This window comes from Gouania willdenowi, chromosome 19, assembly GCF_900634775.1.
Source record: "Gouania willdenowi chromosome 19, fGouWil2.1, whole genome shotgun sequence".
In the NCBI taxonomy this organism is placed as follows: domain Eukaryota; kingdom Metazoa; phylum Chordata; class Actinopteri; order Blenniiformes; family Gobiesocidae; genus Gouania; species Gouania willdenowi.
Window position 1 is genome coordinate 20,291,585 of NC_041062.1, and position 24,685 is coordinate 20,316,269.

General features: G+C 38.1%; 1 protein-coding gene across 4 annotated transcripts in view; it reads left to right on the top strand.

The window, feature by feature from the left end:
- The window catches only part of LOC114481634 (uncharacterized), a 69,048-nt gene that overhangs the window by 29,657 nt on the left and 14,706 nt on the right, over positions 1–24,685 (top strand). For all 4 annotated transcript variants that reach the window (XM_028476601.1, XM_028476603.1, XM_028476604.1 and 1 more), the window contains 17 exons: positions 844–931; positions 1,017–1,212; positions 1,309–1,456; positions 2,193–2,370; positions 2,450–2,627; positions 3,131–3,257; positions 3,653–3,772; positions 4,623–4,773; positions 4,852–4,964; positions 6,826–6,976; positions 8,511–8,759; positions 9,358–9,564; positions 17,241–17,419; positions 17,508–17,688; positions 19,086–19,228; positions 21,663–21,844; positions 23,870–24,129. In XM_028476601.1, the coding sequence (XP_028332402.1) occupies positions 844–931; positions 1,017–1,212; positions 1,309–1,456; positions 2,193–2,370; positions 2,450–2,627; positions 3,131–3,257; positions 3,653–3,772; positions 4,623–4,773; positions 4,852–4,964; positions 6,826–6,976; positions 8,511–8,759; positions 9,358–9,564; positions 17,241–17,419; positions 17,508–17,688; positions 19,086–19,228; positions 21,663–21,844; positions 23,870–24,129 (2,851 nt within the window). The remainder of the gene's footprint in view (positions 1–843; positions 932–1,016; positions 1,213–1,308; positions 1,457–2,192; positions 2,371–2,449; positions 2,628–3,130; positions 3,258–3,652; positions 3,773–4,622; positions 4,774–4,851; positions 4,965–6,825; positions 6,977–8,510; positions 8,760–9,357; positions 9,565–17,240; positions 17,420–17,507; positions 17,689–19,085; positions 19,229–21,662; positions 21,845–23,869; positions 24,130–24,685) is intronic.

Consider the following 24,685-nt stretch of genomic DNA (forward strand, 5'->3'; position numbering starts at 1 on the left):
GTACACTAAAAACAAATATATCTATCATCTAATTTCTTTCCTATCTATTGGTTTCCTTGTTAGGCTTCCTAATCAATGAAAATATAAGTTTTCAATGGTAAAATGTGGGAAAGCTTAATATGAATCATATTTTCATAATTGTTAACTAAATATGTGTGGGACTGTAACATGGTTCCACAGTTTTGCGTTAAATTATGATTGACAATTTTTATAGAATTTTCATGGCAATTAGAATTACAAAGTCAATTATCTGAACTTAATTACAATTACGACAGCAACAGATTTTTAAATTACAATTATAATTACGCCATAATTGTAACTAATTATCAATTACGCGATAACAATTATAATTGACCCCAACCCTGGTCCTAAGTCAAAGTATCTGATTTATGGAAGTCTTTTGGCTTTGGTTTTGGCTGACGTGCTTATAGGCTGGGAAGTGGGAATTCCAAAAAATGTTTTGATTGTGGGCGGGGCTCCTGGAGCAGTGTAGACACTCCCAGTTATTCTCCTCCAGCTGCTCCCATCAGTCAGTCAACATGTGCTAGTTTTTATCAGAGGACAACAGTGGTGGTTCGTGACGTAGGCTGCCTCCAAAACGTCATTGGCCTCCATCTCAGCCAATAACAGGATTAGGTTGTAAAAGCTGGGTTTCAACCCATAGAGAGCAGCCACTTACAATCCTACAGCAAAATAAAATGTCAACACTCAATCGGCAACACTACTTCATCCTCAAATACATTTGTTTTCAGCAGAAAAAACAAACTTTATCATGAACTGTGTAGCTTCAAATGTGTCCATTCTTCAATTTAGTCTAATTCCTACTTTTCTGATGTGCATTAGTTAAATGTAGATGAGGGCAGCATCAGTGAATGCAGTGAGGAAGAGTGTTTGGAAAACTTCACATTGGACGACAACAATCTACAACAAGGTAATATATATACAGTATATTTATCAAACCACGATGTTGAGCTTTTCCTGTCCTTATTTCTTATTGGCTCACTGTTTTATTTAAGCTGACGATGAGCAAGAAGTCGAAAACGAGGAAGAGGAAGATGAAGATCTGTACGAGTTACTTCCAAAAACAGAGACGTCTGATATGAGCTGCGACGCTGAGGGAGGTCCACATTCTGACAGGGATGACAGTGATGCGGCCAGCTCCCAGTCAGAGGACACCATCAGTCCCCAAAGAGCCATAATCGAGGACATCAGGTGTGTTTTTACTCCATAGAACCTCAAACGCTGTCCATTCAGGAACCATGTTGTTAAACTCCTGAACACCTGGCCATTTCTTTCCTCTTCCTGTAGAAAAAGTGAGTTTGGTATCGGCGTTGAGCTGTCTGCTGAAGTCCAGAAGCTGGTTCAGGGTAACCAGGAGAGGCTGGGCCGCAGCTTAGACCGACTCTCCACTGAACTCTACAGCAAGGACACACATTTTGTTCTGGAACTCATTCAGGTGCGTGCCTACATTTTAACCAGGAACGAGTAGACTGTAAGACAGTAAGTGGCGGATTCACTAAAGGTTTCCACGTATTAAAACGTGTGCGAACGTCACTCCATGCGCTGATAAGGGGTACAAACCCCAGGGAATCAGGACCGCGCATGTTCAACGCGTCACAATGCGCCCACAATCTATTTAGCGCGTTTCCCGCTGATGAATATGTAAAGTTGGCGGATCGCAGAAGGAGGGGGAAATGCAAATAAATTAATGCAGTGGATGTGGACGCAATGCAATTCATCAAACCTGGAAGTGTTTGCTGTGACTGTTTCTGTGCCGAAAAATAGTATGACTCACATGCAGGTGCAAACTCACAGCTTTACACAGAGAGGTCATTGCTGCAGTCAATGTTGACACAATACACAGCGGAAATGGAAAAAAAGACTCCAGTTAACCTTTTGAGTATAAGAAAAATAATTTAAATAAAACAATTGCCAATATTAACAGCCACTGTAACAAAATGCAGAGTAAAGTGTGTGTGAGGGAAACAGCTGAACACCTGAGGCGGTGCATGTGGAGTCCGGTGTTGCTGCGGTGCAAAAGGTCGCTATGCGCAGAGATCCATGGATGTCGCTCCGGAAGCACCTGAAATGTGTCTATGTTCCTCTCCATGTCTTTACCGTCAAACTCTCGTGTGGAGTTGATGGCATGGAGCGTCAGCACATCCTTACTACAGCGTTGTTTGGATTTTCAGAACGCTGATGACAACAGTTATCCGGTGGAAGCCGACACTACTCCAGCCTTGGCCTTTGTGGTAGAGAAAGACTGCATCACCATCCTTAACAATGAGACTGGCTTCCAGGAGAACAACATCAGGGCCATCTGTGACGTGGGCCGCAGCACCAAGGGGAAACACCAATATGGATACATTGGTAACTAACTCCTATGCACGTACGGTATGTTGGGACCAAAGCAGGTTTGTGATAATCTTTTACGTGCTTTTTCCCACAGGACAGAAAGGCATCGGCTTTAAGTCCGTGTTTAAAGTCACAGACTGCCCTGAGATTCACTCCAACGGCTTCCACCTGCGCTTCGATAGGACCAGCGGCCCCATGGGATACATTCTACCACACTGGGCTGAAGATGACAGACCTCTAAATGCACCAGTGGATGCCATCAGGCTTAATGGGTTTGTCAAAAATACTGAGTAGTCTGTACTCTCCAACATACAATATGTGACAGATGAGAATACACATCAATGTTGCAGGACTATACCAGAACAGTTGGAGATATTTCTAAAGCATATCCTAGTTGGTCACCGACCTCAAAGAAATGTTAGAGTTCAAAACCTTCCATTATGACATCACAGCTGTAGTCAGTCTTTAACATTGCACATGTTTTTGTTCAATTAAAAAGTAGGTTCAAGTTCAGGATCATGGTATGAACTTAAACTACAAGCTGCTGTTTGGTCTTAAGTGTAGCTTCTCAGAACTCACATGAGTATCTTTGACCACGAATGGGATGGACCAGTAAAGTTATATGATCATAGAATGTCCACATTTAATTGAAACATGATCTCTACTGCAAATATTTTTAACCGAACAAAATTCCACAGTTCATATCTTCAGATCACATTGGATACTGGTTGCTGGTCTGTGCCATTAAAGACATTATTTCATTTGTTTTCATCAGCTGGACCACTAAGATCAGCCTCCCTCTGCGCTCAGAGAGCCATCAGACCAGGAACCTGTTCCATGACGTGCACCCATCCTTGCTGCTCTTCTTGCACCGTCTGCGCTCCATCACCATCTACAGTCAGGTACGTGCATGTAGTTACAGAACTCTCTTCTGGACAGTTCTGGTCAGACTGCCCTAAGCAGGCCAGATACCATCACACACTGATAGCATTCACCAAAGTCTCTGCCAGAGGAGGCTCCACTATGTTATGACTACCACTATCAGCAACATACATAACCCTGAGAGCACTGAACAGCAGCAGATTCACTGAGGCACACACACTGAAAGCTTGTTTACCTCTGAATCCCAGACCGGTCTGTTCCTCAAAACCTTTTGACCAAATAAACCCCGTGTCTGCATCTGACCAGCAACCCTAAAGCTTGACTCCGTCTCATTCATCCAAAACACCACAACACTGTGGATTTACTCCACAGTGGAAGCTAAAGCTGTTTCTTTATGTCCTTCTCATTGTTTCAGAGCGAGAAACGTCTCATTACAATGACACGAAAAGACTGCCATCACAACGTCCTGGAAGTGGAGCACACAGACGGCGTGGAGCGCTGGCTGGTGGTCAAAAGCACACTGCAGCCAAAGAAGGTGCTGAATGCAATGCATGAGTCTTTTTATTCACACACGTTTCATATTAGTTCACTGCAGACATGACGTATGGTTTTTGTGCTTTGTGGTCTTTAATGAGAAACCAGGGGTGCCCAATCCTGGTCCTAAAAGGCCCCTATCCAGCATGTTTTAGATGTTCTTCTAACACATTTGATTCAAATGATTACCTCATCATCAAGCTCTGCAGAAGCCTGATAATGATCCTGGTCATTACCTGAAGTAAATGCAAGTGAGGATGCATCTGCTGCCCCGCGTCACACTGTATTACCTTAGTGTTGCATTAGCATTAGCCTAGCATTACCATTAGCTAGCATTAACACTAACCTAACATTTGCATTTGCATAGCAATAACCTAGCATTGGAAAAAACTTGAAATGGTTTGAAAAAGTTGAAAAAGGTTGAACTAGGTTGAAGGTATAGCTGAACATGTTAAAGGTTGAATGGTCAAAATCGGTTAAAGAATGGCTGGGGATGAAGAGAATAAAAGTTGAAAAAGCTGAAATTTCCAAGAGAAATTAATGGGAAGGAAAACGTGTAATAAGTCAAAAAGTTTAAAAGTTACAAATTATAAAAGTACAAGCATAAATCTCGGGAACTTTCTGAATTTTTTGTTAGCTTATTTGTCAAAATCGGACTAACGGTGTTGGAGGAGTTAACGCAGACGGAAGAAAAAACGGATCATTAGTAAGGATGCCTCCTGCGTCCTCACTAATGATCCGTCATCTGTGCCTCATTCCCTGCACTGCTGCCCACATAAACCTGCAGCTGTTTTGGGGAGAGTAAAGGCCCCTGTTGAGCTGTTGTGATGTTTTACATGGTTCTCCTTCAGATCAAAGAAGACATTGAGGCTACAGAGATTGCTCTGGCCTTTAAGCTAAGCAGAGAGACCACAGGAAGTGAAATCCTCCATCAGCCTGAGAAGCAGCCCGTGTTTGCTTACCTGCCGCTCCGCAGTTTTGGTTTACGTTTCATCATCCAAGGTGAGAACAGCAGGTGTACTGACGGAGCCCTTTGGAACGCTGGTTGTTGCAATATTGTGACTCGTGTTTGTCCTGCAGCTGACTTCGACATCCCTTCATCTCGTGAAGACGTGGACAGAGACAGCTCCTGGAACCAGTGGCTACGTTCTGAAATACCACAGCTGTTCCTCCAAGCTATGGATGTGTACACTGTAAGGAAACACATCAGATTTATCATAGAACAGGGGTCACCAACACAGTGCCCGCGTGCCCCAGGTAGCCCACATCAGTGTTTGGCTCAATAATTATTGTAATCGTGTAATTGATAATTAATTACAATTAGGGTGTAAATATAATTGTAAATTAAAACATCTGTTATTGTCCTAATCATAATTAAATTGTAATTGAGTTTTGATAATTGACTTTGTAATTGTAATTGCAATGAAAACTCTTTAAAAATTGTCAATTTAACGCAAAACTGGGGAACCATGTTACAGTTCTATGTACAGTTCAACACACATGTAGTTAACAATTATTAAAATATGTTTCATATCAAGCGTTCTCATTTTACCGTTAAAAAAATTGAAATCGAGGGGTATACAGACATAAAAAAGGCTCAGACGCCCACACCAAAAATTTTAAAACCTATATTTTCATTGATTATGAAGCCTAACAAGGTAACCAATAGATATAGACATAAATTAGATGATATATATTTGATAAAATATATACCTTAAGGTAGGTGTGTGTGTGTGTGTGTGTGTGTACGTGCTGCTGCCGCTGATATCACGGCGGGTGTTTCCTCCTTGTCGCGTTGACGCGCTGCCGTCCGGTCACACCTGGGATAAAGGATGAGGGTTACGGGAAACACGCACCTTCAACGAACGAGTGCGTGTCTTCACTGCCTTGCACTTTTAAAACTCGATGGAGCCACTTGCGTTAATTATTCTCCAGCGCCGCCATCTTTGTTTTGGTCAGACGACTTAACGGCGCGCATATTTTGCGGCCCTAATCTGCACAATAGGAGCATCACATTATACCAACAGCACACTCTCACGCTTCTTTCTCCTGTCCTCCCTAACTCATTTACCCTTGTATTTCCACCTCTCTGAGGTTTCAGATATTTCCTTCAAATAATCTTACATTTTCCTGGGGGGGGAGCTGCTGACAGTAACAGTATCCAATATAACAGACGTATTATTTTATTTTAAAAAAGCTTTTAACAATTTTAAACAAATAAATAATTGATCAGGTGGTACCAAAGTCCTGTACCCCTTCAGACATTTAACCTGAAGCCATGTACCCCCTTCTCCTGCACACTTAAAAACATGATAATGTAATATACAACGTAGCCCTACAGCACAGATCTGGCCCTTTAGACCATCAAATTCGGCCTGCAGGAGAAAGTTAAAAAGACAGAAAAAACATAAATTATTGTCCAGACTACCAAATAATTCAGTTGTAGATAAATTAGCGAGGATATCTCAGATATCTACAGTAATTGTATGTATATTCCACAATATTTGGAGAATCACATTTTCCCCATGCTTTTCAAAATTGTTAAAAAAATTGTTTAAAAAAAAGTAAATTTCCTGCAATTATTTAACACAATTTCCACAAATTAAATAAAAATTGGTCACAAAATAAATGAAATTTGAAAGAGCAAATCCTGCAGGGACTGATATGTCACTTATTGCTTGGACATTGTTGGCGCCTTACATATACTTTATGTATGATTTATACGTTGTGTGAAGTACAAACTTGGGTACATTAATCAATTTTTTTTTTTTCTATTCATGTACCCCCAATTTCCGTACCCCACGTTGGGAACCTAGGAGTTAGTGCAACAGATGGAGTTAGGACATTAGAAGATTTACTGATGACTGTGATGTGATGAAGGGAAATATTTCACCCCATAGATCAACTTTATTGTCACAAAATGTGTTCTCTGCTTTAAACCCACACAAGTGCTTAAACAACTAGAGCTTAGAACAGAAGTAACGCCATCTGATGCTCATGTTTAATGAAATGTAAACTCAGAAATGTTTTGCTCAAAGCTTTCTGTGGTTCCAGGATCACCCAGAGTTCCAGGGGCTGAAGGCTCTGAGTCAGTTCCTGTTCTTCATCCCCCTCCCAGACGAGGTCATGGACTTCTTTAAACCTGTTGCCTGGCAGATTGTTCAGCTCCTGAAGGGAAAGGCCTTCCTGCCCACACTCGGCTCAGGTACGGACCTCTTCTGACTTTCTAAACCAGTGGTTCTCAACCTTGGGGTCGCGAGACACTGGGAGAGGGTCACCAGATGCCTTCGAGAAACTAATGATATTTTTTTAGCCCATTTTTTTCTTATTTTTACCCTTTTTCTGCAACTACACCAAACCTGCCATATTTTAACCTATTTTCATCACTTTTTCTTGCTAATTATGCCTCTTCACCATCAAATTGCACAGTTTTTCCAATTCCAAGACATTTTCTGCACTTATAAACCCTTTCCAACACTTTTCCCTCCTAATGTCACATATGTTAACTCATTTTTGGCACTTTTAAGTTAACATCTTTTCACCATAATTCATGCTTATTTTTGCCAATTTAATAACATTCACAATTTGTCATGCCCAGTATTTGCCAGTTTAAACTAATTAGTGAAGATGCAGGAGGCATCCTCATTAATTAATGTCCCCCAGATTTATGCTATCGCTTTTATAATTTGTAACTTTTAAACTGTTTGACTTGAGAATTTTTTTTCTTTCCCATTAATTTTTATTGGAAATTTCACCTTTTTCAACTGATTTTGACCTTTGAACCTTTAACATGTTCAGCTACTGCCTTCAACCTTAATGCTAATATTCAGCTATTGCTAGGCTAATGCTAATGCTAGGCTAATACTAGCGCTTGTCTAATGCTATTGCTAGATTAGTGCTATTGCTAGGTTAATGTTAATGATAGGTTAGTGCTGTAGTATTATGGTATGCTAATGCTAAGCTAATGCTATTGTTAGGCTATTGCTAATAATAAGCTAATGCTTTTGCTAGGTTATTGCTAAAGTTAGGCTAATGCTCACGCTAGGCTAATGCTAACGTTAGGCTAACGTTAACACTTGGTTAATGCTAAGCTAATGCAGTGCGACGTGGGCCAGCACCTGCATCCTCATTTGCATCATCTTCAGGAAATGCAAATATTCTAGTTGTTCCTACTTTTAGGCCGATATTGACACTTTGAACCCTTTTCACAGCTTATTCTGTCCATTTCTGGCAACTCTCATTTGCAACTTTTAACCATTTTCTGTTGTTTTTAAAATCCCATTTCACCACCTTTTCCACCATTTTTTTGTCACTTTTAAATCAATTTTATTTCTGATTAAAACAAGGATTTACATCTTTAAGATGACTATATACTATGGCGCAAATAATAATAAACTTCCTGGAGAAGAGTGAATATTATTCAGATAAATAGATAAATATTATCACAGATTCATAGAACAATGGATCATCATTTTACTGACTTTATGGATGGACCCCAAAAATCTCTCCCCTTTATTCCCCCTTATAGATGGCCCTGTCTCCACATGACTGTTTTTCAATGTTCATGTCTGTGTTCAACCACTATCAGGTACAGTGGGGGGTTCCTGTCTCTGGAACCTTTTTTGGGGGGTCACGGGCTGAAAAGGTGGAGAACCCCTGTTCTAAACAATGCGGTGTCATTTTGTAGGCGGAGCTTAGCTGCAGGTAAAGACTCGTATTTGTGGTGTGCTCCCTTGCAGGTGACCAGATCGTGTACAAGCTGCCGTCGCAGGTGGCCGTCTGTCAAGATCCTGTTATCCGTGACGTGATTGGTGGAGACGAGCTTGAGAAGCATCTGTCCCTGTCCTATCTCCACCCAGACCTGAGCCCCGTCCCACCCAGCTCGCTGCTCACCCAACTGGGAGTGCGACACCTACGGGGTCCAGATGTGACGACTGTGACCACGGCCATGGCCAAAGAGCTGAGCAGAATGGATGTGATCCACTCGGGTGTGTACGGCCTTGCTTTAGCTTCATCATCAAGAAATAAAATTAGGCTCTCAAAGGTTTTTTTTTAATAGGTGAGACGTAATAATCCTCATTAACAGCACAAACCACCATTCTCAGCCAATAGCAAAAATCTATTGTAATAGCCGGATTTTAGCCCATAGAGTAAAGTCACTTTTAATGTTTTTCAATAAAATACACCAAATTGGAATACTTTGACTAAAGTTGGACAAGAAGACTAGATCCACAACATCACTTCATACCAAATACATTTGTTTTCAGCAGTTTTTGGGTTTAATACTCCATTCAGTCATCACTCTCAGTGTTAATACAACTTTTTGCTTCAGTCCGTTCTGTTTTTAATTTGTCTTAACTCTAAGAATGCATGACTGTTAAAGAAAATGTAATGTTTTTGTGAACAAAGGATGTTCGCTGAAATAGCAACTTTAACCTCAAAGGTGGAACCTAAACACATGATAAACCTCATTATTTGTAACTTTGGCTACGTTCATTATTAACACCTCCTTACAGGGCAGGGTAAAAACACCCTGATGACCCAATCAGATCTGAATCATCTGATTATGACCTTCTGTGTCTACAGATGGAGGTCTTCGTCAGCTCGCTAGGTTATTGGTTTGCAACTTTCGAGCTCTGGAGCACGGCTACGGGGAAACCGATTCCATCTTAGAAACCCTCCGAGACCTCTCCATCTACCCTCTGGCAGACGGAAGCGTGGTGTCGTTGAACGGGGACGGAGTTTTCTTTCCTGTGGAAGAAAGCAAAGAGCAGAGAGGCCGAACTCAGACAGGTACATATGAACGTATATTAATCCTGCAGCTTGGTACAAAGGTCACAGGTGTGCAGTTCTTCACAAATTATTACTGTGAGAAAACAGAGTTTTGTTTTTGTCCACAGTGGAACAAGAACATGTTATGGTTAGAAAAATACAGACTCAGGGGCAGATTTATTACGATCTGAAATAAAGGGTGGTAATTCAGTTGCTTCCCTATTTCCCTTATTTAAATGAGCGTTTTGTACGTGTTGTGTTGAACATGGAGGGTGAACATGAGTGCACGGAAGCGAAAATAAAAATGTGAAGCAGCAGAATTGGAGGTGTAAGTAGAGGAATTACGGCAGATAGATAGATAGATAGATAGATAGATAGATAGATAGATAGATAGATAGACTTTAATCATCCTGCAGTGGAGAAATGTGCGTGGCTGTGACTGTGAGTGACGGATGGGTGCATGCGCTCGGCTGATAGCGTGTGTGTGAGGCAGTGATTCACGGAGGGAAGATGGACGCACGTCCTGTTTTTTTGTCTCTCTCTCTCTCACACCTACACACACGCAACTGGAGCCTTTTTTTCATCTCCGCTGTGTTTTCTGTCCTATACTATTTTATGGTACTAAAACTATAACCGCAAACAGTTCCAGATTTCATGAATCGCATTGCTCCAGCTGCCTACATTTATTTGCATTTCCGCCTCCAATATTTTTGCTCCCCCTGGGAGATCCACCTACTATGCGTATTCATTAGGGGAAAACGCGCTAAATGGATTGAGGGCGCATTGGGAAGCACAGCGGTGGTGCACTACTGGGCTTTGTACTCCTTATTAGCGCTTGGAGTGACTTTGCACACGTTTTAATACCCCTAAACCTTTAGTGAATCCGCCCTTGAGGCTGTATGGTACTGTTCAGGGTTGGGGTTGATTACATTTTGCAGTTACAATAATGTTTTGAATTACCCATGTTCAATTACAATTTAATTATGATTACAGTGATCAGCATTTTTTCCAATTACAATTAAATTACAATACTTTTTATCCTCAGAAAGTCACTTACAATTATGTTCTTAATTACTAAAGTTCAATTACAAATAATCCCAATTACTGAGCCTGAAATAAATAACCTAATAAAACTTAACCTTCCTCCTGTGTTAGCTTCCTGTTAGCATGTCTTATGCTAACAGGTCCCAAGTCAGCTGTAAAATACAGTTAAAACAAGCATTTATTTTACTTTATTAGGCTTCCTAATCAATGAAAATATGGGTTTTAATATTTTTGGTGTGTGCATCTGAGCCTTTTTTGTGTCCATATACCCATAGATTTATATTTTTCTAAAATGGTAAAATGTGGGAATATGAAACATATTTTAATAATTGTTAGCTACAGTTTAGCGTTAATTATATTTACAATTTTTATAGAATTTTCATTACAATTACAATTACAAAATCAATTATCTAAACTCAATTACAATTTTATTATGATTATGACAGCAACAGATTTTAAAAATACAATTATAATTACGCCATTATTGTAATTCATTATCAATTAGGCAATTATATTTATAATTGACCCTAACCCTGGTACTGTTTGATAAGTCTCTGACTTTAGTAAGTTGGGACAAACCATCCTGCATTCAGAACTAAATTGGGCTGGCATTAGAATGTTTCACTCTCTTGTCCAGTAGGTGGCAGTAAATGACTTTAAAATGGCTGCAAACCATGATTTAAACCACATTTGTCAAACTGAAGACCCGGGGGCCTAATACGGCCCTTTAGACCATCCAATTTGGCCGCCAGGAGAAATTTAAAAAGACAAAAAAAACATCAATTATTGTCTAAATTACCAAATAATTTAGTTGTAGATATCTCAATCTCTCAAATATTTCAGATATCTAAATACACAAATTCAATGAAATTCCACAATATTTGGAGGATTCGCAATTTTCCCTTGCTTTTCTTCCCAACTGCAGTCATTTTCAATCTCAAATTGTTCAAATAACTAAATTTTTCCAAGTTAAATAAAAATTGGTCAAAATCAATGAAATTTAAAAGAGAAAATCCTGCAGGGATTTATTGCCTGGATATTGTTGGCGCTTTACAAACTTTTATTTTGAAATTGCTCATTTTCCCGCCTAAAATCTGCAGCCCACTACTTTTTAAATTGATTTTAAATATATATGTTGTGGTTTAGTCTAAATGCCATTTAGAAATACATGAATCTAATCTGTATCTGAATCCACATCTCAGACCAGAGTTGGGGGTCATAATCCCGTAATTGATAATTAATAACAATTATGGCATAATTTTAAATGTAATTGCAATTTTAAAAAATCTGTTGCTGTCGTAATCGCAATGAAATAATAATTAGTAATTGAGTTTAGCTTTGTAATTGTAATTGCAATGGAAATTTGATAAAAATTTAGCAATTATAATTTAATGCAAAACAGGGGAACCATGTTACAGTTCTATCTACAGTTCTACACATATGTAGTTAATTATTAAAATATGATTCATATCAAGCTTTCCCACATTTTACCAATTTAAAAAATTTGAAATCGAATGGTATACTGACACAAAAAAGATTCCCTCACCAAAAATATTGAAACCTATATTTTCATGGATAAGGAGGGCGAACAAGGTAACCAAGAAATAGGAAATAAATTAGATGATACATAATTATTTTTAGGGTATTTTACAGCTGATTTATTGTAAGAGATGCTCAGAGAAAGCTAACACAAGAAGGTTAACTTTTATTAGCTTATTATTTATTTCAGGCTCAGTAATAGTGATTAATTGTAATTGAACTTTAGTAATTGAGAAGGTAATTGTAATTGACTTTCTGAGCATAAAAAATAACTGAAAATGAAATGTAATTGGAAAAAATGCCGTTAACTGTAATCTTATGTATTTGTAATTGAACATGGGTTATTGAAAACATAATAAATATTGAATTAAGCCCAACCCTGTCTCAGATCACTGAGGATTAATGTATGTTGAAGCACCATCTCCGTGTGTATCCGTCTCCAGGAATAAAGTTAAGCTTAAAATATGAGCAGGTCTCAGCTTTGAGCTCCATGACAACCCAATAGCTCCAGAGAACACACAGAAGCTTCTATGATGTAGCTCCTGACTGCAGATGGAGGTGTGTGTTTTACGTGTACAGCATAATGTTAAGCCAACAACAGTTTGGTCCAGCAGAGGGAGTGAGGACGAGCTGCTTAAATGTAGGACAATATTTTTCACAGGTTCTTTAAATATCTTATAGGTGATTGTACATCATTTCAGTGCATATTTAACACTCCTCCGCGTTCCAATGCTCAGGTGTTGCATTTGAGTTATTTCTAACATTTGGGAGACCACCTGAGCATGTCATCGTCCCACGCTGCTTCAGTAAAGCTACATATTTCCTCAGTTTGTTTTTATCAAAGTCTTCTGTTGCTTTCTCTCTGTTTTCACAAACCAGATTATAGTTACATAAACCGCCTTCAACTCTTCAAAGCTAAAATAACCTGACTTAAAACACGTTTCTTTAATTGAGCCTAATTCTGCATCTTATGGCTTTGACAACAAGAGTAATATTTGTACTTTAAGATATTCAAAATAAGAAACAGAACATGTCTTTAATAGTTGCGTAAACAGATTGAAATTCACTTTCAGATGCCGTAACATCTGTCTATAAAGCAAGGAACCTCTGTCTGACACACACACATACACACACACACACACACACACGCACACACACACACACACACACACACACACACACACACACACACACACACACACACACACACACACACATAAGGTATTTATAATAAAAAATATACTAAATGAGTTAAATAAAACAAAAACCTAAACAATATTTAACCAAAAAGTACACAAAACAACAACACAAATGCACAAAAATATACAAAACCAACTTTTTGTGTTAATATACACAAAAAGGCTCCAAAAACACACAAAATTACTCCAAAAACACACAAAATTACTCCAAAAAAACATACATTACAGAAAAATACACCAAATGACAACAAAAATATGAAAATGAGTCAAAAAACACAAAACTAAATATTTATACAAAAAAAACACAAACAAATGCACAAAACTTCACCAAAAGAGATACAAAAATACACAAAATGACTCCAGAATTATGCTGCAATGGCAATAAAAAACAATAATTATACAAAAAATGCACAAAAAGACAACAAAAATACACGACTCCTAAAACATTCATTACAGAAAAAATACAGAAAAAAACAACAAGCACATTTATTATGTGCATGTCCCATAGAATTAAACCAGGTAAATCACACACACTATTTTACTTTGCACATAAACTCTTTTATAACACTACAGAGTACAGAGTATGTACACCTCTTTGTACATCCAACCTTCAAACACATACTCATTTGCCCATAATTGACAACTCTAATTAAGCTCCTCCCACTATATGAATACATACATCCATCATAATTTTAAGAGGACCTGAGACATAGGGATGTCAGTACACTCTGACATCATCGACAAACCTGCATCAAATACATGGACAAATGGAGTTTTCCTCAAAAATATGCCAAGCTCACCAGACAAGCAAAGGTATCACCATTACATTAAAGAAAATAATCCAAAGCAGAGCATCTTAGCATCTTTACTGGCTCCAAAATCATGCTGTTGAATTAGTTGAGCTTATTTTTCCTAAATACAGGTTCAGCACTTTTACTGGGCTGCTTGGTAAATAATATATGATAATATAATTATAGTTGGCATTGCACCTAAATGTGGTCCTCACCTGACCGTTTTTCTTTTGTCAGATTTGGCCAAAGATCTTTTATGAAAAAGCTATTTTAAACTTCATGACAATTGAATGTAGTTAGGGATATAATATATGAAACAGAAAAGTTCAATTCAACACAAACATCCCCCACAGACTTTAAACATACAAACATGCTTTCTGGTATATCACCAATGAAAAAAGTCAGTAACTTAAAGGTCCAGTCTTATGCCATTTTTCACCAATCTCCATGTGTTTTAAGAACCCTAGCAACATAGTATTTAAGGTTTATTTTTCCAAACTCTGTTTTATGGAGTTTTAGCCCTCTGAAAAGTCACTTTCAGAGCACTCCTAAAAACAGGCTGTTTTTTGGGCCTTCATACATATGCACGAGTGGGCGTGAACATACACTACTTCAACGCTGCTTCAGCGTGTGTGTTTATCACAGCAGCAGCATCATTAACAGTCTTCCTTCTCCTCCCTACTCGTCTGACCACAGGAATAGTCCATTTAAGATGATAGTCTATTGTTTGGTCCGACCGCTGCATCGCATTGGCTCACAAACACATCAGATCATCCCATAAAAGCGATACGAGGCGGTATAACGGCTACTAAAAATGGAACTGATCGTAAGCACTCGCTCTGCGCCGCAGGGAAGTAAACACTCAACTATTAGCTGAGCTGAGTCAGCTGTTTCAAACACTCACATGAGCCGCTATGCCGCTTTCTTCTCCCCTTGACCATTTCTGACCACAGAAATGGTGCATTGAAGATGATGGTCCATTGTTTTGTCTGACCGCTGCATCGCATTGGGTCACAAACACATCACATCATCCTATAAAGGCGATACAAGGCGGTATAACAGCTACTAAAAATGAAACTGTTGTGAGCGCTCTTCGGTTTATCTATATACTGGATAATCTACATATATACTAAATTATTAACTATAATTTCACCCCGCTGTTGCTATGTTTGTTTTACCTGTGATGTAGCTTGAGAGGGAGGGGCTCACATTCTTTTGTAAGGTAGAAGGAGCCAGCATTGTCAGGAGGAGGAGTTTTCACCTTATGACTCATAAGGGGGCAAAAATCCAACTCTCCCATTTGGAGCTGACTTTTTACAAAATGTGAAACAGCAGGAAACCGAACTTTTTCAACGTTGGCCCTCTGTATGAGCAAAACCGTCATAAAATGTTTTTTTTTCATTATACTGCCCCTTTAAAGAAGTCAGAACCTTAAATATGTCAGGAACTTTTATTTTTGTCTTTTTTTTATCTCTTTTTGTTGGCTCCAGATTTAGCTTTATGTTGTTGTGAAACAGTTGTCTCACCTTTATTTTTGGTTTTACCCAAAATGAAATAGAATAGAATAGAATAGAATAGCCATACAATACATCAGTACTAGTTTCTCATATATACAGTAAGTGTTTGGGCTGCACTGTTCTAATACAGTACATGTATTGCATAGATTAAAGCATTAGCAGGCACGCCACTGTTTGTTAGCACGAGCATAGACTCTACCCTGCTTTCAGGTCAGTGAACCTCATGCTGTCAGTGAAAGACCATGTAAGGCGTGAATCTCTGCGCCGTGCGTGTGTGGAGGTGAAATCAAGTGGACAGAGATAACAGTGAGCTTCACAGTGTTTTCATGAATTATTGAGCTGTAGAGGGATCAGTGGCGCTCACAGAAAGTAGGACACTGACTGGAGCTTTTCACTTACAGGTATTTAAGCGTCCGATGTGTGCTTTTGATGCCGTTTGAGCAAATCAAGGGTAAATAGAGACTGAATAAGTGGATTTATTTTTATTTTTGATTAAAGCAGTATCAAACATTGTAAATTCAAACTTACAAAATGTTAATCAGGCTGATTCTGATCAGTACCAAACACATTGTGATCAGTCAAACACATTCTTTACACCAGTGGTTCTCAAACTTTTTTGGCTCATGTACCCCCTTTGTCCGACTACAACGTTTTGATATCAAGAATTTCTACCGACCCCAAATACGTTTTTTTTTTATATCTAGAATTAGTTTCCGATCATGTTTGAGCTCAGACCTTTATTTTATGTTTTTTTTACTGGATTTTAGTTTAACTATATCCACAAAGTAAAAGTATAGAAATACAGTTGTTTAAGATTGTGTGTCGTTTTGATAAGAAAAAGAAGAAATTTCAGGCGACCCCAAGGTTGAAAAGCACTGAATTAGTGGCTCTTGAATAGATTTATTTCTAGTTTTTATCTTTTCTGGTCCTCCCACTCTGGGTTGTGGGACTAAGACTGACACTTTATTAGTTAATTTTCCCCTCTCTCTCTCTCTCTCTCTCTCTCTCTCTCTCTCTCTCTCTCTCTCTCTCTAGTAACCCCTGTAGTGGCATCGCGTACCCCAATTTGAGAAACACTGCTTTACACCGTTTCCTAAATGGATTCCGTTAAGTTAATTTCTTTAGGATTTTTAATGACTTATTTCCACAAAGTTACCACCACCACCATCAGTCCTTTCCACAGGGTTGACTCTCACCCTGTCCTCACATCATTCTTTGAATGTATTAGATGAAACATTAAAAACACGTTAAAGATGCAGTATGTGTGTTTTTTTTTTACATCATTTGGTCAAAAATCCACAATCATCTTTGATCATATTGTAATCCAAAGTGTTCTGAGTGGACAGTAAATCTCTTCTCCTTCTCCTGGCCCTGTAAATGAGATTTATAAATCTATGAGGGTGATGTAAAACACCAGAAAAAATCTCCAATAACAGAAGATAAAGTCCCTACATTTGTCACTAGTCTCGAGTGAGAAAAAAGTAGCTAAGAGCGTTCACAAAGACACGGGTAAGAGACACTAAGTTTCGGTTTTTGTTTCAAAAACGGAGCGGAAAGCGTATTCTACATACTGCAGCTTTAACTTTGACATTGATTTCTGCCCACAGGGCTCTCTGCACTCTACGAGGACATCCCTGTGGTTCATCCTTCTCTGCTTAACTGTTTGGAACCTTTGGAAAGTCAGCAGGTTCGAGAGCTGCTCAAAAGACTTGGGGTTCACAAACTGGAGCCTGAGGAGCTTTTGGAGCAGCACATCTATCCCACTATCCGTAACAACAAATGGAAGGTAATAATAATACAGCCTTACATCTGCTGCCTCTGCTGTTGAAAGGTTTTTACTGAAACGTTGTGATCTTTCCCTCTCATCTCCAAAGTCCAAGGCTGAGTCGGTGGTGGTGAGTTACTTAGTTTTCATCAAGCAGCACTCCTCCAGCCGGGACTACTCAGACATCGCAGTGCCAGTTCTCACCAGCAGGGGTCTACTGTGCCCGGGAACTGAAAGGGTTCACTTTTCCAAAGAATATGGAAACATCGACCTGCCAAAAAAACTGCCTGGTAGGTAGAAATACACACACACACACACACACACACACACGTGGAATATTCATAGTACGTTATTAAAGTTATGTCTGTTGCATTAAATGTTCCTCCTCTGTGAAGAGCTTTGTTATTGTTTGTACTAAATAAACAATCCAGCAGTTCAAGCCAAGCCTTTGAATCATCCAATTTGGCCCGCAAGAGAAAGCAAAAATGACAGAAAAAACATAAATCATTGTGTAAATCAGGGGTCTGCAACCTTTACTCTCAAAAGGAGCCATTTTGTCTCATCTCACCTGGATTAAAGTCCTTCCAGAGCCGAAAAAATACCTTCTCAATAAAGACAATACAGTGTATTAAATTCCATAGTTAAAATTTTATAGAATAATCTTTGGTTTATTTTGATTTGATTTGATTTGATTTATATTGATCATGTAAATGGAAACTTAAAAACAGTGTAAAATAAAATAAAATAAAATAAATTAACATCAAGAAATAACAACAAAACAGTATCTTGCATTTTCAAATTCTTATGCATCTCAGTTTACATGAACACAATGTTATATAAAAAAAGATTTTTTATTTATTTAATGTATTTGAAAGGATACAAAAGTGACTTGAATTTGATGACGCATGATCATGACGCTACATATTTAACAGGCACATTAAATGAATCTGTTCCCACACAATTAAAATCTCTATTTTCTTCCAGAATAGTGTTTTTTATGTTTTAGTTATTTTACCAGAAAATTTAAACTGAAGGTTAGTAGTTAGTTTGTAAATGTTGCAGGAGATGAAGTAGGAAGGTGGCCGAGTCATTGCAAAATGTGATTTATTTTTAGGTTAACAAATTGTTATATCATGATTTTATTTGTCATTAGTCATTAATAGCCTCTGTCTCTTTATTTCAATACTTTTTTAAAGCTATTGGGAGCCATTACAGAAGAGTCAAAGAGCCACATGAGGCTCCAGAGCCGCAGGTTGCAGACCCCTGGTGTAAATGAAACAATATTTGCAGGGGCTCACAGTTTTCCTGGTGCTTATATTGCATGATGTAACTTTTTTATTTTTACTGCTCAAAAAAACAAAAAATTGTTACAATATCCTTTAATTTTCCTCAAATTATTACGTAACATTCCCCTTAATTGAATAGAAATTGGAAACAAAATCAAGGAAATTTAAAGTGAAGACGCTGTTGAGACTGATATCCATCACTTATTGCTTGAATAGTGTTGGTTTCTTACGTAGTTTGTATTTTATGTATACGTAAAAGTGAAAACTACGGCCCAATAATGTTAAAATTACTTGTTTTCCCGCATAGGATCTGTGACCTACTTGAGATCAAACTACTTCGTATTTGGTCCCTGAACTAAAATGAGTTTGACACCCCTGTGTGTGATCTGCGTCCCCCTCAGGCTGTGATTGGACCTTGCTGAGCCCTTGCTACGTGCAGACAGACGAGGACGTGCCTGGGTGGAGGGAGTTGTTCTGTGCTCTTGGAGTTGAAGATGGGCTCATCATCCGCAAAGAGCGGCAAAGCCTGTCCACTGCTGAACTGGTGAGGAGGGCATTAAGAAAGTGTCACTGTGCTCCTGGAAACTGCCCTTACTCAGTGTCCCAGTTAGAACAGGTCCACTAACAAGGGCTGGGTGTAGGTACAATGTCTAGGAGGCTCCCATCCCCGTGTTCTATGATAAACTATTTATTTGTAGTTTTTCTAATGCTTTCAACAGCATTAAAAGAGGCAAATAAAAGTTTAATCTGACCTTAATTAGATGAAGTGGTAGATGATGGAAAACAATGGAGTGTATAACATCATCCTGTTGAAGTTTGCAGGGAATAAAACCTATTCTGACTGATGTACACAGAGAACAGGGAACAACTGACACAATATACGGCTTTTTAGTACAAGTAAGAAAAGGAAACACATCCAGCTTTAGCATTAGAAAACTTCTGACATGAAGAGAAATCATTAACTGGCCTTTTATTACTGTTTTTTTTTTCTAATTAAATGTAAAAACTAAAAGTACACGCATGGATAAAAGAGAAAAGACTTTCAATAACCTCTGATTTCAGGATTTAACTTACAAGCTGGGCAGCTAATGCTACACTGTCATCCCTCTAAAGGCTTTTTCACTGTCTTAAGCAGTTCTTTAAATTTCACAATAACTCGAAAAGCCAGCTATGCTAGAATTGCTGCGTCACGCAGGGTTTAAATGAAAGATTGTCACAATATTTAATCACTGTCTCTTCAAATATTTGTTTTATGAAAAGCTAAAAGAAGAACATGCGTTATTAGTGTGTGGGTGTGTTGTTCCACGCCAAATATTTACTGTTGCATGGACACCAAACCTTCATGTGACTCAGTGGTGAATTAACCAGTGATTATGGGCTAAAGGTTGTAATGATGATGAGTCACACCAGGACCAGAGATATCACTAGTGGCTTTACGGGATGAGCAGAAAGAGCAGGTGACTTATCACAGGCCACACATTTCTGCTTCAGCCTGGGATGTACCTAAAGAGAAGGATGATACCGTTGTTTACACTGGGCTCCAAGTTGAAGTGGAAAGTAATGGAAACTCACAGCACATCATGGAGCTAAAATAAACAATATTGTCTTGTTGGTTTTGAATGTAAGCATTTTAGAGACATGGATACGTGATGAGGTGATGGTCTGGGTGTACCATGATGGATGGGGAGGTGTCTGTGAAAGCAGTAGTAGTCCATAGTCCATAGTCCAACACAACTCCAGCCAGGGTTGGGGTCAATTGCAATTGATATTTAATTACAATTACGACGTAACAATTATTGTATTTGTAATTTGAAAAATCTGTTGCAGTTGTAATCATAGTTACATTGTAATTGGGTTCAGATAATTGACTTTGTAATTGTATTTGTCATGAAAATTCTTTAAAAGTTGTTAATTGTAATTTAATACAAAACTGGGAAACGTTTTACAGTTCTATGTGCAGTTCGACGCATATGAAGTTAAGATGTCATTTTCATATCAAGATTTCCCACATTTGACCATTTATTATTAGATATGCTAAAGGAACGCTAACACAAGAGGAAGGTTAACTTAGGTTATTTATTTCAGGCTTAGTCAGGGTTGGGGTCAATTACATTTTTAAATTACCATTTTGTCTTCAATTATCCATATTTAATTACAACTTAATTATGATTATGTTGAATATTTTCTCCAATTAAAATCAAAATGATAATTTTTCCCCCTGAAAGTCAATTACAATCGCATTCTCAATTACTTAAGTCCAATTACTATGAATCATAATTACTGAGCCTTTAATAAATAAGCCCATGAAACGTAACCTTCCTCTTGTAATAGCTTTCTGTTAGCATCTCTAATGAAAACAGGTCAGTTTTGACCCATGTCTTAAATCAGCTGTAAAATACACTAGAAAATATTATCTATCATCTAATTTGTTTTTTTAATCTCTTGGTTACCTTGCTAGGCTTCGGAAAAAGAAAAAAAAAAAAAAAAAAAAAAAATATATATATATATATGGTGTTATTGTAATTTTCTATATGACCATAATAGAAATCTCAATATATCTTGAATCTGAATATGTTGTGCAGGCCTAATCAGAATGACCCTGTGGAGAACGATCTAGACTTTTTCTATGAAAGGTTCTGTTGCAGTGATCTCCACATGCTGTGATCATTTATTACCCCCCCCCACACACACAAAGTGGGGAAGGGGGATATAGGTTTGAGCTCCGTCCGTTCGAGTTAAAGGGGACAGCTTTTCTCAGAAACTGTTTAAGAGAGTTAGTAATTTTATATTCTGATGTGATAATGTTTTTTTATGTATACATCTAAGTTTTTAGATTTAGGACGTTTAGGAAAAGGCTGTGAGTTATAATGACAACCAATCTGGTAGGGCATGTTGATGACTATGTCCTCTTGTTTGGTGTTGTATCTCCTTGTGTTGACATTATAGCTCATTCTCTGTGTGTGTTTGTGCCTCCACAGGCCTCCAGTCCCTGGGCAGTCGAAGGGAGCATGTGGCCTCAAACTTCAGCTGAGGGCTTTGTGCTGGATGACCACCCCTGTGAGGAGTTTCACTCCCTGGCCACCGCCCAGCTGCCCGACTCCATCCTCCTTGAGCAGAGGATGGCTTTGCTTGAGCTGCTGACGTCTAACTGGGACAGCGGGTAACATTTCTGCTCCCTGTGTCGTGTCCTTTCCCAAAGAGTCACAAACCGCTAGCATTAATAATCCGTGTACTGTACGTTTTTTGGTTTTTCCCTTTTAAAAACAAATCAAAATAACAAATAAACAGTGTTGGTTTTACTGACATAAAACCAAAGCAGAAACAACAAAAAGGAAAATATTAATGGCCAAATCTTGCTCTGTTTGTGAGATATTTGGATATTTACCAGAAAATTAGAGCAAGAACTGAAGTCTGCTGTACCTGGTTTCCCTCCACAGGTCCTAGACCATTTCTCTGCATACAATAGGACTATTTAGGATTTATTTCAGTAGTTTTCTGGTCCTGCTCCTGTTTTCATTCAGCTCGTAAAAAGCTGCTCACATATATGTTTCGTTTTGTGGTGTTCCGGTCCAAATAGTTTCCAAATAAACATGTGACTATCGACTGTGAGGCTGTTGTGAGGAACAATAGATGTTTTGATGAACTTTTACCATTTGACACTTTTGCGAAAACCATTACACAGCTTTTTGGAGGGCATTAAAAGTTCTAGTCCGAGTTTACCTTAAATATCCAAATATCACACAAACAGAGCAAGATTTAATTTTAAAACTGAAAAACGCTGCTTATCTGATTTTTCTGTAATTCTGTTTTGGTTTTAAGTCAGTAAAACAAAAAACAAAAAAACATTTATTTGGTTTTAAAATGCAATAACCAAAGAACGAACAGTACACGGATTGTTAATGGCTGTGGGATTAGTCTTTTCTATTCTCTGTATGAAAGCCATTAAGTGATTACAGAGGTGACATTTGAGGACAATTTGAAATCATTTCATTCCACAGAGAAAAGCAGTGACCATCTTTGTGCCTGAGTGCTTTTGATGGATTAATAATGTGGATTTATTTTATTAGAGACATGTGAGTGACGATAGGGCTTCAGGGTAATGAATAATGAAACCAGCCTGTCCTTGTTTTTGCATTTTACAGCTCCTCCATAGCTGCTCTAGTGATACTATTTATCCACATCTCTATTTTCATTGAATTATAGCTACCGAACACTGGAAAACATTATTAGACACCTTCAATTAATAATAGTAATAATAAAATGGAATGAACTACAGGTACACTCCAAAGCCTAAATACTTAATTCATCACTGAATGAAACTTTGTCTTTGATAAAACTTAAATCTCCACTGATCAAGTTCTTATAGTACAGCGTGTGTGTGTTTTTTTAACACTATAAATGGGTTGTTGTCAGAGTTTGGGTCAGTTATAATTGTAATTGCGTAATCAATAATTAATTACAATTATGGCGTAATTGTAATTTTAAAAATCTGTTGCTGTCGTAATCATAATTCAGTTGTAACTGAGTTTAGATAATTGACTTTGTAATTGTAATTGCCATTTAAATTCTATAAAACTGTCAATTATAATTTAACGCAAAACTGGGGAACCATGTTACAGTTCTATGTACAGTTCTACACAAATATAGTTAACAATTATTAAATGTTTCGTATCAAAAAAATGAAAACCTATATTATAGTTTAAGTGTATTTTACAGCTGGTTTAGGACTCGTTATAAGAGAATCTAACACAAGAGGAAGGTTAACTTTTATTAGGTTATTTATTTCAGGCTCAGTAATTGTGATTAATTGTAATTGAACTTTAGGAATTGAGAACATATTTGTAATTGACTTTCTGAGGATAAAAAATAACTTGAATTTGATTTTAACTGGAAAAAAATGCTGGTCACTGTAATCGTAATTGAAAATGTAATTGTAACTGAAAATTGACCCTAACCGTGGTTGTTGTGTCACTATACACACAAGGAGAAATTGAACACAGTTAAATGAACTCTGAGCTGGAGGCACGTGCACTGCTGCTCAGTGATGACGTGCACACAAATGTAGGTCACACACTTGTTCATGGATGAAAACGTTCTCAGCTCAAGATCTTGATGTCACCATGACTACTCGCTTTGTGTGTGTGTGTGTGTAATCTCCTCTTCCTTTGGTCTGTTCATGTTGCAGACATTGCTATTCAAAGTTCCTCACGGCTCAGGTGATCGACAGCAACGGACATCCAACCAAAAGCACCAAGTCATCCTTTTATCACTACCTTTGCCGTCTGGACTGGGTTCCGGCCCATCGCCCCCAGCAGGGAGGACGGATAGAGAGAAAGTTCCTCTGTCCCAGCTCTGTGTATCTTACATCAACAGAAGTCTGTGACCTGCTTGGAACTCACGTGTCCTACATCAACCTGGACTCCAGCACGTTCACCAGAGATCTGGGTAAAACCACGACACAGCCTAATGTTTCCTATTCATGCTCATCCAACCAATACTCCAAAAATACTCATTGTACAAGTAAAAAGTAGCTCAATTAAATAGTACTCAAAGTAAAAGTTTCTAGTTAACCTTAACCTTGACCTTGACATTTTGACTGATTGACTGCACATCCTTGACATTGCCCCTATGAGATGACATACGTGTCATTAGTGCTGCATTAATAGCCTAGGAGGAGTTCCAGGACTAAGGAGTTGCGGAAGAAAAATAATAAGAAGAACTCCAACAAGAACAATTGAAAAGTCCTCATGCTCTAAGTATAGATACATTTATGAACTCTAAAACTGAGAAAATAACCAGCATTCAATGCCGGTTTGGTCTCGGCTATGATTGTTGTTTGATTATTTTAATTTTGTATTTTTTGTAGTTAAACAATGTCCGATGATCATTAATAATAATAATAATAATAATAATAATAATAATAATAATAATTTACTCAGTAATGGGTGGGTGTAGAAATGTAACATCTTACTTTACTTCTTTAAGTTAAATTTAAATTTAG